The 12,764-nt window shown below is 29.3% G+C and overlaps 1 protein-coding gene across 1 annotated transcript in view; it reads right to left on the reverse strand.

Annotated features, from left to right (window-relative positions):
• Nucleotides 1-1,085: 1,085 nt before the first annotated feature.
• Nucleotides 1,086-12,764, reverse strand: part of unc-13-4A (BAI1 associated protein 3) — a 118,357-nt gene continuing 106,678 nt past the window's right edge. The window contains exons 19-22 of the mRNA XM_075369588.1: nt 12,464-12,587; nt 8,270-8,475; nt 5,607-5,729; nt 1,086-3,093 (exon numbers count right to left, since the gene is read on the reverse strand). Of these exons, the coding sequence (XP_075225703.1) occupies nt 5,635-5,729; nt 8,270-8,475; nt 12,464-12,587 (425 nt within the window). The 3' untranslated portion in view covers nt 1,086-3,093; nt 5,607-5,634. The remainder of the gene's footprint in view (nt 3,094-5,606; nt 5,730-8,269; nt 8,476-12,463; nt 12,588-12,764) is intronic.

A 12,764-nucleotide genomic window follows, 5' to 3' on the forward strand; every position in this document is an offset into this window, starting at 1 on the left:
TGAATGTTTTAATTTGGCTTCATATTAAAGGGCTTTTCTACTCTTTGTAAGGTAGGTGATTATCAATAAGTAACAATATCATCAGTAAGCATTAAAGAAGAAGCTGCAAAATTAGTTATTTATTTTTTTCTGAAATTTAAAAGAAATTTTTTGTAATTTTAAATATCCTAAATATTTCCTACTTTGAAGGTTGAATGAAATTAAATAATCTTTAAAATTAACCATTAATTATTTTTCTAAGAAACAGCCTACAGTATATATTTGGCTAGGATAAACTGAATAACTTATCTGAATTGTTAATAGAACATTACATTCTAATTTAATATTAAAAAAACTTCTTGGGTTTTAGAAATTCTTACGTTAATTAAATTTTCCCACAATGCTGTTGTTAAGACATCCAATGAGAGATAAATCTCATTAGGTACTGAAGTTTTTGCATAATTAAATTCAAATGTTAAATGAAGCCTTAGAACTGCCAACCCACTGGTTTGGTCTAGTAGTGAACTCGTCATTGCAAATCAGCTGATTTCAAAGTTGAGAGTTCTAAAGTTCAAATCCTAGGCAGTTACTTTTATACGGATTTGAAAACTAGATTGTGGATACTGGTGTTCTATGGTAGTTGGGTTTCAATTATTCACACATCTCAGGAATGGTTGACCTGAGACTGTACAAGGCTACATCTCATTTACATTCATACATATTGTCCTCATTTATCCTTTGAAGTAATACCTTATGGTGGTTCTGGAGGCTAAATAGAGAAAAAGAAGCACTAGGTATATAAAAAATATCTGTTGCAAAAGTAATGTCACCTTTTTTGGGATTTCCCAGCTTACTTTCTCTGATCAACCTTGACCACCAGAGAAATCTATTTCACAACAAGAAAATTAATTCATAACAAGAAGTTAATGTAGAGAATATTCAATTTTTTTTTTAATTTAGGTAAATACATAAAAAAATAAGGAATATTCACAAAATTATTATTTTTATTATAATACAAAAGTATGTATTATTAAATAATAAAGCTATTTTTTCAAGTGATTAAACAAATAATAAACTAAAGTAAATCAAAAAAATAGGGTCAAATGAAACTTGTAAAATTGTAATTGATATGAGTTGATATATTTACAGTGGAGTATATATTTTAGAAATTTTAGTAAATTATTACTTTAATCATACTGGTCTGTCTTTTTTTGCGGATTGTGCTGCCTCATGGTTGCTGATGGTTTTTTGTTAGCACCATTTTTAACAACTCAAACCTTCATCAACAGCAAAATAATAGTTTTCACAAATGAACAATATATCCTGTTAGTATAAATCAACAGTTCACAGGATTTATAACTAATAGAGTTAAATAAAAGCAATTTTTCATATTTTATGAGTACTGGTTATATTTTTGTTTAAAGTTCAAAGCCAATTCTGAATGAGGATAATCTATTAATATCAATTTATTATTTGTGAACCATATATCTCATATGTTTTGTAATGAATTTAACTAATTGATCTTGACAATGAAAAAGGTTTAATAAAGTGAAAATTAAAATAAAGTACAAAGTGGAAATTTTGATTGTGTTAGATAACAGGAAGGTTTATCCAATGTCAAAAGTTAATTTACTGCATTAACAATATCATAAGCACTGTTTCCGTTAACATCAAGCAACACTGAGTGATGGCTATCAAACAAATAACTTCCATCATATTTCTCTATTTCTTTTTTAAATTAACAATTTTTTGTATTCTAAAATTATTTTTGTAATTAAGCCATTTGAGGGGAAATGTTAAAAACAGTTTTTATTGCAATTTAACAAAAGATTTAGCATTTAAGAGTGTATAATGTGTACAGAATAGGAGAATGGTCTCATAGACAAATGCTGTGTTGTAAAGTGGATTAAAACATGAAAAATAAGATTCTTGCATTTAGCTACTGAAATGTGGACTGAAAATGGTGATATCTGGAATAGGTTAAAGGAGAAAGGGTAATCTATTGCTCAGTCTGTTAGAAGTAATAATGAAAATAACACTCAACTGAAACTCCGTTTAATCATGTCTAAAAAATGAACAACATAATTTCAAAATGAAAATTTTTTGAAAAATTGTTTCGCATAATTGCTAAGTAGTTAGTAATCTTTCTGTAAAATTTCATAAAAACTGGACAACACATTTGGTTCTAATTGAGTCACAAACATACAAATATACAAAAGTACCAAAATGTTAAAAGTTAAAGCTTGGTTTGCTTGGTGACTTATTAACAAAATTTCTTGCTTACAAGAAAGATACAAAGTACCAAATATAGCCTTTTAAATGACCACGTGCTTACTAGATTTATATTAACTACTAGATATTCACTAAATTTATGATAAAAATATTACACTCTAAAAAAGAAACATTCAGTAAAATATATCAGTTAATACTTTTTTATGAAATGGATTTATCTGAAATATTGTGTCATTGAACATGACTATATCCATTAGATTAACCAATACAGATTAATAATACCTGTCAAATATTACAGTAAATAAGACAAATCTCACGCAACAATTCATTTAATGATGATTTCAAAAAGCAATTTTAAATATTTTACTGAGAACTGATTAAACATTTAGTGACAAAAATATAACCATTGAACAAAATTCCTTACTCAGGTTTTTATCTTATCTGTTTCTTATTTATTATTTTATTCGCAAAATGTATCAGTTTTAAAAAAAAAATCTTTAAAGATCTGCAATGTTCCTCAGCTAATTGAATTTTTCTTAAATATTCCTAGTATTTTCTAAGTTAGCATGTATGCAAGTAGATGTTTGCGTAAAAATAAACAAATCTATTTGTAGATATGTATGTGTATGTCTGTGCATATGTGCGTGTGTGTTAATTAAAATATTAAATTATAAATTCTTGACAGATCTGAGAAATTAAAGTAATAAATGATATAAAGAGACCCTGTGAATATAATAAATGCAAATATATGAAGAACAGCACATATATAAATATTATACAATGTATACATGATATGTCCTCTAGATGATGCTACAGTTAAGAGTGTGACCAGCAGGCACAGCAAGCGGCGAGCTGTCTGATTGCCATACCATCCAATGGCACCTAAAAATTAAAACAAGTTATAGAAATCAAACATCACAGATTAAAAAAGAAACTTTAAACAAATTTAAAATCTATTCAATTCAAATTATAAATTAATGAAAATATGCTTCTAGGTGATTCTTTCAAAATTATTGTGCAATATCAGTGGTAGTATTGCAGATAAAGCTGCTACAAATTACAAATTTTGTCATGTTTACTTAGAATAAATTGATTATAAACTTACTTAAAGTTAAATACTTTTTAATAAAAAATTTGTATTCGGGATAAGAAAGCTAATCTGAAATTAAAAAATAAGATCTTTTTAGGATTGAAGAGAATAATATATTAGCTTGATAATTCTATTTTCTATTTTTCTGGGTATTAAAATGAATAAATATATAAATAAACTTTCTTTGGAAATTGATTTTTCTTATAATTTAGTAATTCATAGTTTTTTATACGTTATTAGGTAAGCGCATTTTTATCAAATTAACATATTTAAACAATGTACAAAGAAGTTTGTTGTTTTTAGTGCTTATTGGTCATCAGTGTAAATTCATAGAAATCTGATATACAACTTTATGTTATTTGTAGAAGTTTCTATGTACTATGTGATTTATAACATGTTTTGGTACTTTACCAAAACATGGTAAAGTACCAAAACTTATAAAGTTTTTATAAAGAAAAAAGTATCTGATTTTTATTGCATTTTTTCAAGTAGGTTGGGTTTGAAACCACTTTGCAAGTTCAATTTCCAACTATAAAAATATTCTTTGGAGAAAATATTCTTCATGTTTTCTAAGTAGATCAACTAAGTTTCAGTTTTCTGGTTCTATGGGCTCAAGACTTTAAAATAAAATTGTTACATGAGGGAGAATCAAATATAAACTGGAATTTTTGTTGTCACTGATGCATGGCTAATGGAGAGAGGTGTGGCTTTTGTGTTGTACACAAAGATGTGTAGAGGGGATCCCGCTCTTAGAAAGCCAGCTCACTACTTTTTTCTAGTCAGCATCACAATGTCAGAGCAGGAGGTATCATCGTGTGTTGCGCAATGTATTATTATTAAATTTCTCATGGCAGAGGCTGTGAAACTATCCAAAATTTTGAGAAGACTTCAGGCACGGTTTGGGGACAAGATACTTAAAAAGACTCAAGTGTATGATTGGAATAAGCAGGTTTTAGAAGATTGAGAACTAGTTGAAAATGAAGGTCACCAATATCACCCAAGGACAAGTGCTACTGTGAAAATTTTCTCATGGTTTGTTGCCTTATTGAGGACAACCATTGATTAACAATTGCAGAAATTGCTTCTGAGATTGGAATAAGCTTTGACAGTGCTCAGGAATCATTACTGGCAATCTTGTATTTAAAAAGTGACAGCACGTGGGTCCCTCATCTTCTCACCAAATGCCAGAAGCTCTACTGGTCAGAGGTGTACCAGTGGTTGTTGAATCATTACCAAGCTGAAGGAGAATTTTTTTTTGGATCTAATAATGACCTGGAATGAAACTTGGGTGCACCATTACACCCCAGAATTGAAACAGGGAAGTATGGAGTGGCGAAAAAAGGGAGAAACTGCACCCATTAAAGCCAAAACTCAACTGTCAGCTGGAAACGTCCTGGCCACAAGCTACAGTATTTTTTGATTTCAAAGTAGTTTTACATGTTGATCTTCTCCATGAACATTGTACAGTGGATTCTGAATACTACTGCCAACTTTTAGATGAAGCAAAACTTGCATATCGTCAAAAAAGACATCAATTTCCAATCTGAGATGTCATTCTGCTTCACAACACTCGGCCCCATACTGTGGCTCAAACTCAAGAAAAAATTGCATCATTATTCTGGACCCTCCATACCGTCCAGACTTATCGCCCTGTGATTATCATTTGTTTGGGTCACTAAAAGAAGCACTTGGAGGACATATATTTGAAGACAATGCTGTTGCTGAAATGTTTGTGTGCAATTGGTTGATGTCATGCCCACCTTTATTTTACGATAGTGGGATCAAAATGCTACCTTACTGCTGGGAAAAATATGTTTCCAAAAGAGGAAACTATATAGAAAAATAATATTATGAGTATATATTTTTATTATCCCTCAATAAATCATAAAACAGAATTCCAGTTTATATCTGATTCACTTGAAGAGCACAAAATGCTAGTATACTTGGATTAATAAAAATAAAATAAAATTTATATTTAAAAAAAAATTTAAAAAAAATAAAATTAAAATCTAATTTCTAAATTAAAATAAAATCTAATTTATAAAATTAGAATTTAATAACTATGGAGGATTTTCTCAGAATAATGTGTGTTATAATAATGAAGATTAATGCAAAATCTTAATTAAATTTTTTTTAAGAGATGATACATAATCTACCAGATGAAGTAGAATGTGTTTTTTTTTTAATTTTTAATACTTTTGTGGTCTCAAAAGAATATTATAAAAAAATGTGCAATCTTAAAGGTTTACAAAAATAATTTTGCTGTAATCCCTCATCAATAAATAAATTACATGTATTTATTTACTTGGCATTAATGAAGGCACAAGAAGTGACTAAGAACTGCTGAATCTGAGCTTCTGTTTCTTTACAAAATCTTGCGCTTGTTTATCCCAAGTTCTTGTTTCAAGAGTTTGTAGAATTGGATGCCCTATACAAAAAAAAAAAAAAAAAAAAAAAATAGAAAATGTTATTAATAGTGTTAACAAAGATTACTGACTTTCATAGTTGCTTGTTATTATAATAAAAATTAGAGAAGATAAGTTGATCTCTGAATACAATCAATATGGGAAGAAAGTAAACACATTTAAGTTATAGCTACTATTTCCTCTGAATGCAGAACTACAATTAGAGTCATCATGTATATGATGTTTGTTTAAAACTGTTCTAAATGTTAATGTTTTATCTATTTTTTCAGAAAGCTTAGGCAATATACAAGTGGATCAATTTTACTTAAATACAGTACTACTTTCATAGAAGTGGTATTTCATAGTGTTATATAATTTTTACCATTTTAGGAAAAATTTCAAAAATAAAATTTCCAAACAAAAAAAAAGAAGAAATAAAACAATATTTCCTAAAAATAACCCAATGGATTTTGGTTGGACTTCCATGAAATATTCCAACAGTGCTCTGTAATATGCTGATGTAATCAGTAATTTCAATAACGCTGCTAATTTCTCCGTAAATACGTTTTTGAATTTATAAATAACCATTTTAGCAAAACATTTTATATAATGTAACTTGAAAATCATTAAAAATTATCTTCATAACCTTCATTCTAAATGGTTTCTAATGAGTTTACATTTTTTATGAATTTTAATTCTGTTTATTTGAAAACAATTTTTGACTTTTAATTGCTGAGCAGTTAAATTTTACTTCCTTTTACAAAGGAAAATTAAAAAAAAACCAATACTTATTTATTTCATTGGTATTAATACATTTATTTTTCACTAGCTATACAGCCAGTTTCACTCAGGTGTCCCAAAGGGGGAAGTATATTTATAAAGTTTCTAGTAAAAGTTAACATAAGTTTAAACCAAGTAAATTACTTGAACAAGTTTTGTAAAATAGTTAAATATATTATTCAAATATGAAGTGCAAGAGGCAGATTGACAATGTTGAGATGACAAACAATCTCATCTCATATCAAGGTTGTAGGTACAATAGAAACTGTACTATTTGTGTATGATACAGTAGTAAGAATGTATTTTTAAACAATTGTATAAATAAGCAATGTGTTTTACAATACAATATAGAACTCATATATGTATATTTATACGCACCTAACAACTCAATTTCACAAAAATGATATCAAATGATCATATTCAGGTTTCCAAAAAAGATTAATGGACAGTTAAATACACCAAAATGGCAGATATTTTATGTTAGAATACGTTAATATATCAGATTTTTTAAAATTGTATATGAAAATTGTTTAATTAAAATCGGCCAGCAGAATATAAAGAAGACAGATGTTACAATGTGTATGTGGTATAAAGTAAGTATGATATTCAGATGATATGATGTACGTCAGTGAGCATCTTCTGCCATAAGTGAAACAGCAGAAAAATCTTTTGGGCAAAAGTTGACAGAAAAAAATTCTCATTTATTTTATTATTTATAAGACATTCAAGTGAAAAATACCGTAAATCGATTTCAAAAGAGTAATTGTTATATCTTTTGTCATTTAGCTCTTTCTTTCTTTCTTTTTCCTGTTTAGCCTCTGGTAACTACCGTTTAGATAATTCTTCAGAGGATGAATGAGGATGATATGTATGAGTGTAAATGAAGTGTAGTCTTGTACATTCTCAGTTCGACCATTCCTGAGATGTGTGGTTAATTGAAACCCAACCACCAAAGAACACCGGTATCCACGATCTAGTATTCAAATCCGTGTAAAAATAACTGGCTTTACTAGGACTTGAACGCTGTAACTCTCGACTTCCAAATCAGCTGATTTGGGAAGACGCGTTAACCACTAGACCAACCCGGTGGGATTTGTCATTTAGCTCTAGTACAATAGTTAGTTACTAATGCAATATACAGTCATAAATAAGATAATTAATATGAATATTATCAAGTCATTTCTTAAACCTTTTTATTAATTTCAAATTAAGAATCATGTAGAATATAGAATGATATACGACGTCCATTCAATATACAGCAAGACTATTATACTATAATATTACATATTTTTATTACACTATAATATTACAGAAGTGTAAACTTGCTGTTTCTATTACAGTTCCATGGTTTAAAGTAAGTGAATATTTTGGTGTTTGGTATAATCATAGAAATAGATGTCAAGGTCACTCTTTTGAGGTAAATTTGTACTTAACACAATATTTGGTTTATAATACAACAAGACTGACTAATATAACAATAAATGTAAAGTACACAAAAGATTCTGAAAATGTAGGAAGTTTATAATTGTTATTTTCTAAAGATGTTTTTTAAAGATAAACATATATAATCCATTTTTAATCAAACTTGTACAGATACAACATATGATTATTTTTTTAATACAAATTATTAAAAACATTTATACTTCTTAATTACATTTAAAAACATTCATTATTTTATTAAGATTTACTGATAAATTTTAAACACGTAGTTTAAGAGGATATTAATAAAAAAAAGGAGAAAAAGAGTATAAAATAAGTAAAATTATATTAATTATTTACTTACATTTATTTTTCTGATGCATGAGGCACAATTCTACTTGTTTCAGTCCATGAAAGTTGTCAGCATTGCATGCTGAATTGACACCTGGTATACTTCCTAGAGAAAGAAATGCTTCACCCGCAAAATCATTGGCTGTCAATACATCATGATCCATAACAGTGAAACAAACCATAGCACCCTCACTTCTACATTGGTCTAATGTCACAGAACTGTTAAAATAAAAGATTACAAAATTATTCATAACTAAATTTTATTATTTGCAATGAATTAAAATTTTATACTTTCAAATAAAAAGAAATAATTTAACAAAATAATTGATTAAATATAAGAGTTGTATAATACTGATTTCAGACAAATCCTCCTTTTTTTAAACTTTGATGCAATGAGAAACTAATTTTACATATCCATTCAGAACATAAATAAAATTGGCTAAGTGGATGGAAGTAAAATTTTGATAAACTTTTAGAAGTGTAAACGTGTTGTTCTGTTACATTTCCATGGTTTAAGGAAAGTGAATATTTTAGTGTTTGGTATCCTCAAAGAAATAGATGTCATGGACACTCTTTGAGGTAAATTTGTACTTAAAAATAATTTTATTATTTTGTTGAATTATATTCGTCAAAAAAATTTGATAATATTATCTGGAATACTATATATTCTAATCAGGTAATATGATAATTGTATATTAATTTTTAGATTTTAAAATTCTGCGCTTCTTTGAAATCATTAAGAGTACTTTTTTCATCTTTTATGACCGCATAGGATCACTTTAGTCAGTCCATTATCCAAGTCTCTTTGATACTTTTTCATAAGTTCCAATCTTCATGATCTTTCTGGTGTTGAAAATATTCTTGTTGTGAGTTTCTTTTGTGTGAGTGTGAAGCGAGTGTTTTTGTTCTTGATTTTTTCATTTAATTTTATCTTGCCTATGGTGTCTTCTAGCGTAAGGCCAAGTTCCATCAGCTCCTCTCTTATTTCTCTGATCCATCTGCATCCTGACTGTGTTTTTTGAGTCAATATTTTACTGTACCAGCTGTTTCAGAAGTCTTGAATCTTGCATCCTCATAATGTATCCAAAGAATCCTAATCTCATCTTAGGCATGGAATCAGTGATGGGTTCTAACTCTTTGTACACAACGTTGTTAAACACAATCTTCTACTGCCAGTCTTTCAGGTACTTTTTGTTGATGCAGATTCTTCCAGTTTTCTTACGATTTTCTGGAGCTATCGGTCTTTGTTTGTTCAGGTTGAAAAGTTGCTGTTCTACAGTGGCTTCCAGTTTTATAATTGTGTTGCAGTGTTTTATTTTTGTGTTTATGGATAAATACTTTTTAACTGTAGATATACCAGGTAAATTTGTAAGCTTTAGCTAGTTTGTTTGTTCTTGTTTGGATTGAGTATTTTTTGTTTATGTTATTTGTTATTACTTTTCCCAAGGTATTTAAACTGTGTTACCATTTTGACTTTATTACCGTTTATATTTACTTTTTTTTTTGTTGGATTTTGGGGCATAGTTTCTATTTTCTTGGTTGACATTTTGAGGCCAATTTTATTTGCAATGATTTGAAGTTATAATATGTGTTTTAGCTTCATCAATGTCATTTGCTAGCAGTACCAAGTTGTCAGCAAAACCAAGGAAGTTTGTTTTGATTTTTTGGCCTATTTTTATTTTTGGGGGCATTTCTTTGAGCCATCCCTCATTAAAATTTCCAGAGCTCAGTTCAATAGTAGTGGTGAGAGTTCTCACCTTGGCACAGTTCTGTTTTGACCTCAAATAGTTTCAAGAGTTCACCTCTGAATTTCACTTTTGATTTAACGTTAGTGAGGGTCAGTTTTATCATGTTTATTAATTTGGGATGTAGTCCAAGGTTCTTGGAATTTTTAGTAGGGATTCTCTGTAGATGCAATCATATATGTTTTCTTGAAGTCTAGAAACATTATCACCATGTCTCTGTTTCTTTTTTTGTTGTAATCCATTATTAGCTTGAGACTCATGATCTGTTCTGGACAGCTCCTCCAGGGTCTGAAACCTCCCTGGTATTTTAGTAGTTCTTTACAGAGTTGTAAACCAATCCTGTTGAGGATGATTCTTGAAAGAATTTTGTTATATTGTGTCTAGGAGTGAGATTCTCCTGCAGTTGGCTGTGTCTGTTTTGTTTGCTTTTTTGTGTATTGAATGGATGAGGGCCGTTGTTCAGTGTGCTGGCAATTCTTCTTTGATCCAGATGTTGACAAGCTGTTGACGAAAGGTAATTTTTGCTGATCTTCCTGCATGCTTCTAGATCTCTATAAAGGTCTGATCTTCTTCTGCTGCTTTGTAATTCTTCAATTCTTCATCTCATCCAGTGCTTGGTAGGCTTCTTTTATTGTGAGAGGGCTGATGTTTTCCAGTGATGTTGTTATTGGGGGTCAGTCATCCTTCAGTAGTAGTGTTGGGGGTTTGTATTTTTGGAGTTGTTTTTTGAAGGTTTTGTGGTAGTCTCTTGACTCTGTCTTGTTGAATTCTTGTTCTATTGATTTCAGTGTGTCTTTATGATGTTGTCTTTTTATTTTCCTTAATAAGTGTTGACTCAGGTGGTTTCTTTTCTTTGTATTTCTAAATTTTTGAAGCATATTTTTGATGTTTCTACTCAATTCTTCTGCAAATTGCTTAAGGCTGTTCACTAGGTCTTTGATTTATTCGTGATTGTTAATTTTTTGGTTGCATTTTGGTAATTTTCATTCTTGATTACTTGGGTAGGATCTATTTATCTTTTACTTTTAGGGGTATGATCTCTTGCTTCCTTTGGGAAGTGAATTCAATTTTAATTTTGATTAAATAGTAATCTGAGCCTGTGTTTACTCCTTGGAGAACTATTATGTTGAAATCTTTATGATGGTGTTTGTCCACAAAGACATGATCTAGTTGCCATTGCCATTCTCTTTTAGTGTAGTCAGGGCATTTCTACATTTTGAGTTTTTGAGGTTTCCTCTTCAAAAATGTAAATTTTGAGATTAGGTTGTAGTTTCTACAGAGATTGATGTGTCTATCTGTTTTCATTTGTTCTCTTTTGCGCATGTCATTTTCTGATGTTGTCACAGTATCATCTTTCTCTGCCTAATTGGGAGCTGAAGTCTCCGATTAGTTGTTTACTGTGATTTTTGGGGATGTTACTTATGGTCTGGTCAAAAAGGTCTCAGAACTATTTTTTTCCTTTATGGTCTTTTGGAGATTTGTTTTTAACATTAGTGGAGGTTCGAGCATTTATTATGATGTAGATTTTATTAGATGCTTTTAGGATGAGTGTTGAAATTCTTGGGGATTGCAACTTGAATCCTAGTATGGAGTTTATTATTTTGAGGCTGACCAAAAAAACCTGTTCAAACTGTGAGACACTTTTCATCATTCTCTTCCCAGGTATTTGTTTGTATGTGTGTGTGTATAGATTAAAAAAAATTACTGTAACATTAGTGGATGTGCAATTTGTGTCTGTGATATATTGACAAATGTTGACTGTGCTGTTATGGAAGGCAGTTTTAACAGTTCACAGCATTTTTGTTTGAAACTGCAACCTACAGAACACAATTTATGTCTTGTTGAAAAACCAATGTAGAACATTGTTTAGTTTTTATATTCAATGAGCAATATGTTTGGTTGGTGACAGTATTTTACGTGTTTATTGTTACAAAGTTGTTTATTGTTACAAAGATTAAAATGTATCCAGATTAGTTAAATTCATAAACTGTTTACACACTGGCTATGGCAACCGGTGCCAGGACATTCATAACCATGAATGTCCTGTCCAGTATGAGCATTTACGGTGAGATATCCTATTTTACCCACTATTTCCATTCTGTGCAGTACAGGTTTTAGATAGTTGGTTGAAAAATATAAATTTACTATCACTTTTGTGTGACACAAAACATATAGGATTGGTACAGCTGGAGCTTAATGTGATATATTTTTTGTTCATTAATTTTTTGTTTATTTTGTGTAAAAAAGTAACATGCTGTTACACATTACATCTATTTGTATATGTCAGATATTTTACAGTGATGAGTTCTTTATTTGGTCTTCAGGTGAAGTTGGTAAATAATCTATTATAAAGATTTGGTTCAGTTTGTTGTTACAAATTTTTATAGTTTTAAAGCAAAAGATTATTATCATCCTTAACAAATGTATATTGTAAAAATGAGTAAGAATAAACCTTAACTTACAATTCAAAACATTCATCAAATAATGGATTTAATGTCTTCTTTTGAACATTAGTTGTTTGCTCTGCACAATGAGAAAATACAGATCTAGGAAGAAGTTCAACTATTACAAATGGATCACTAAAACCTGTAACAAGAATTTTTCATATTTGTTTTTATGCTGTTTCATTTCAATTTCCCATATATCATAGAATGATAAATAGCAATAATGAATGAAATGTAGCACTCAGAGTAATAGAATGATATAAATAATATATTTGAAAATAAAGAACAATATTCTAAAACTAGCTGTTATTAAAATCAC

The sequence above is a fragment of the Lycorma delicatula genome, chromosome 6 (genome assembly GCF_047948215.1).
Source record: "Lycorma delicatula isolate Av1 chromosome 6, ASM4794821v1, whole genome shotgun sequence".
Taxonomy (NCBI): Eukaryota; Metazoa; Arthropoda; class Insecta; order Hemiptera; family Fulgoridae; genus Lycorma; species Lycorma delicatula.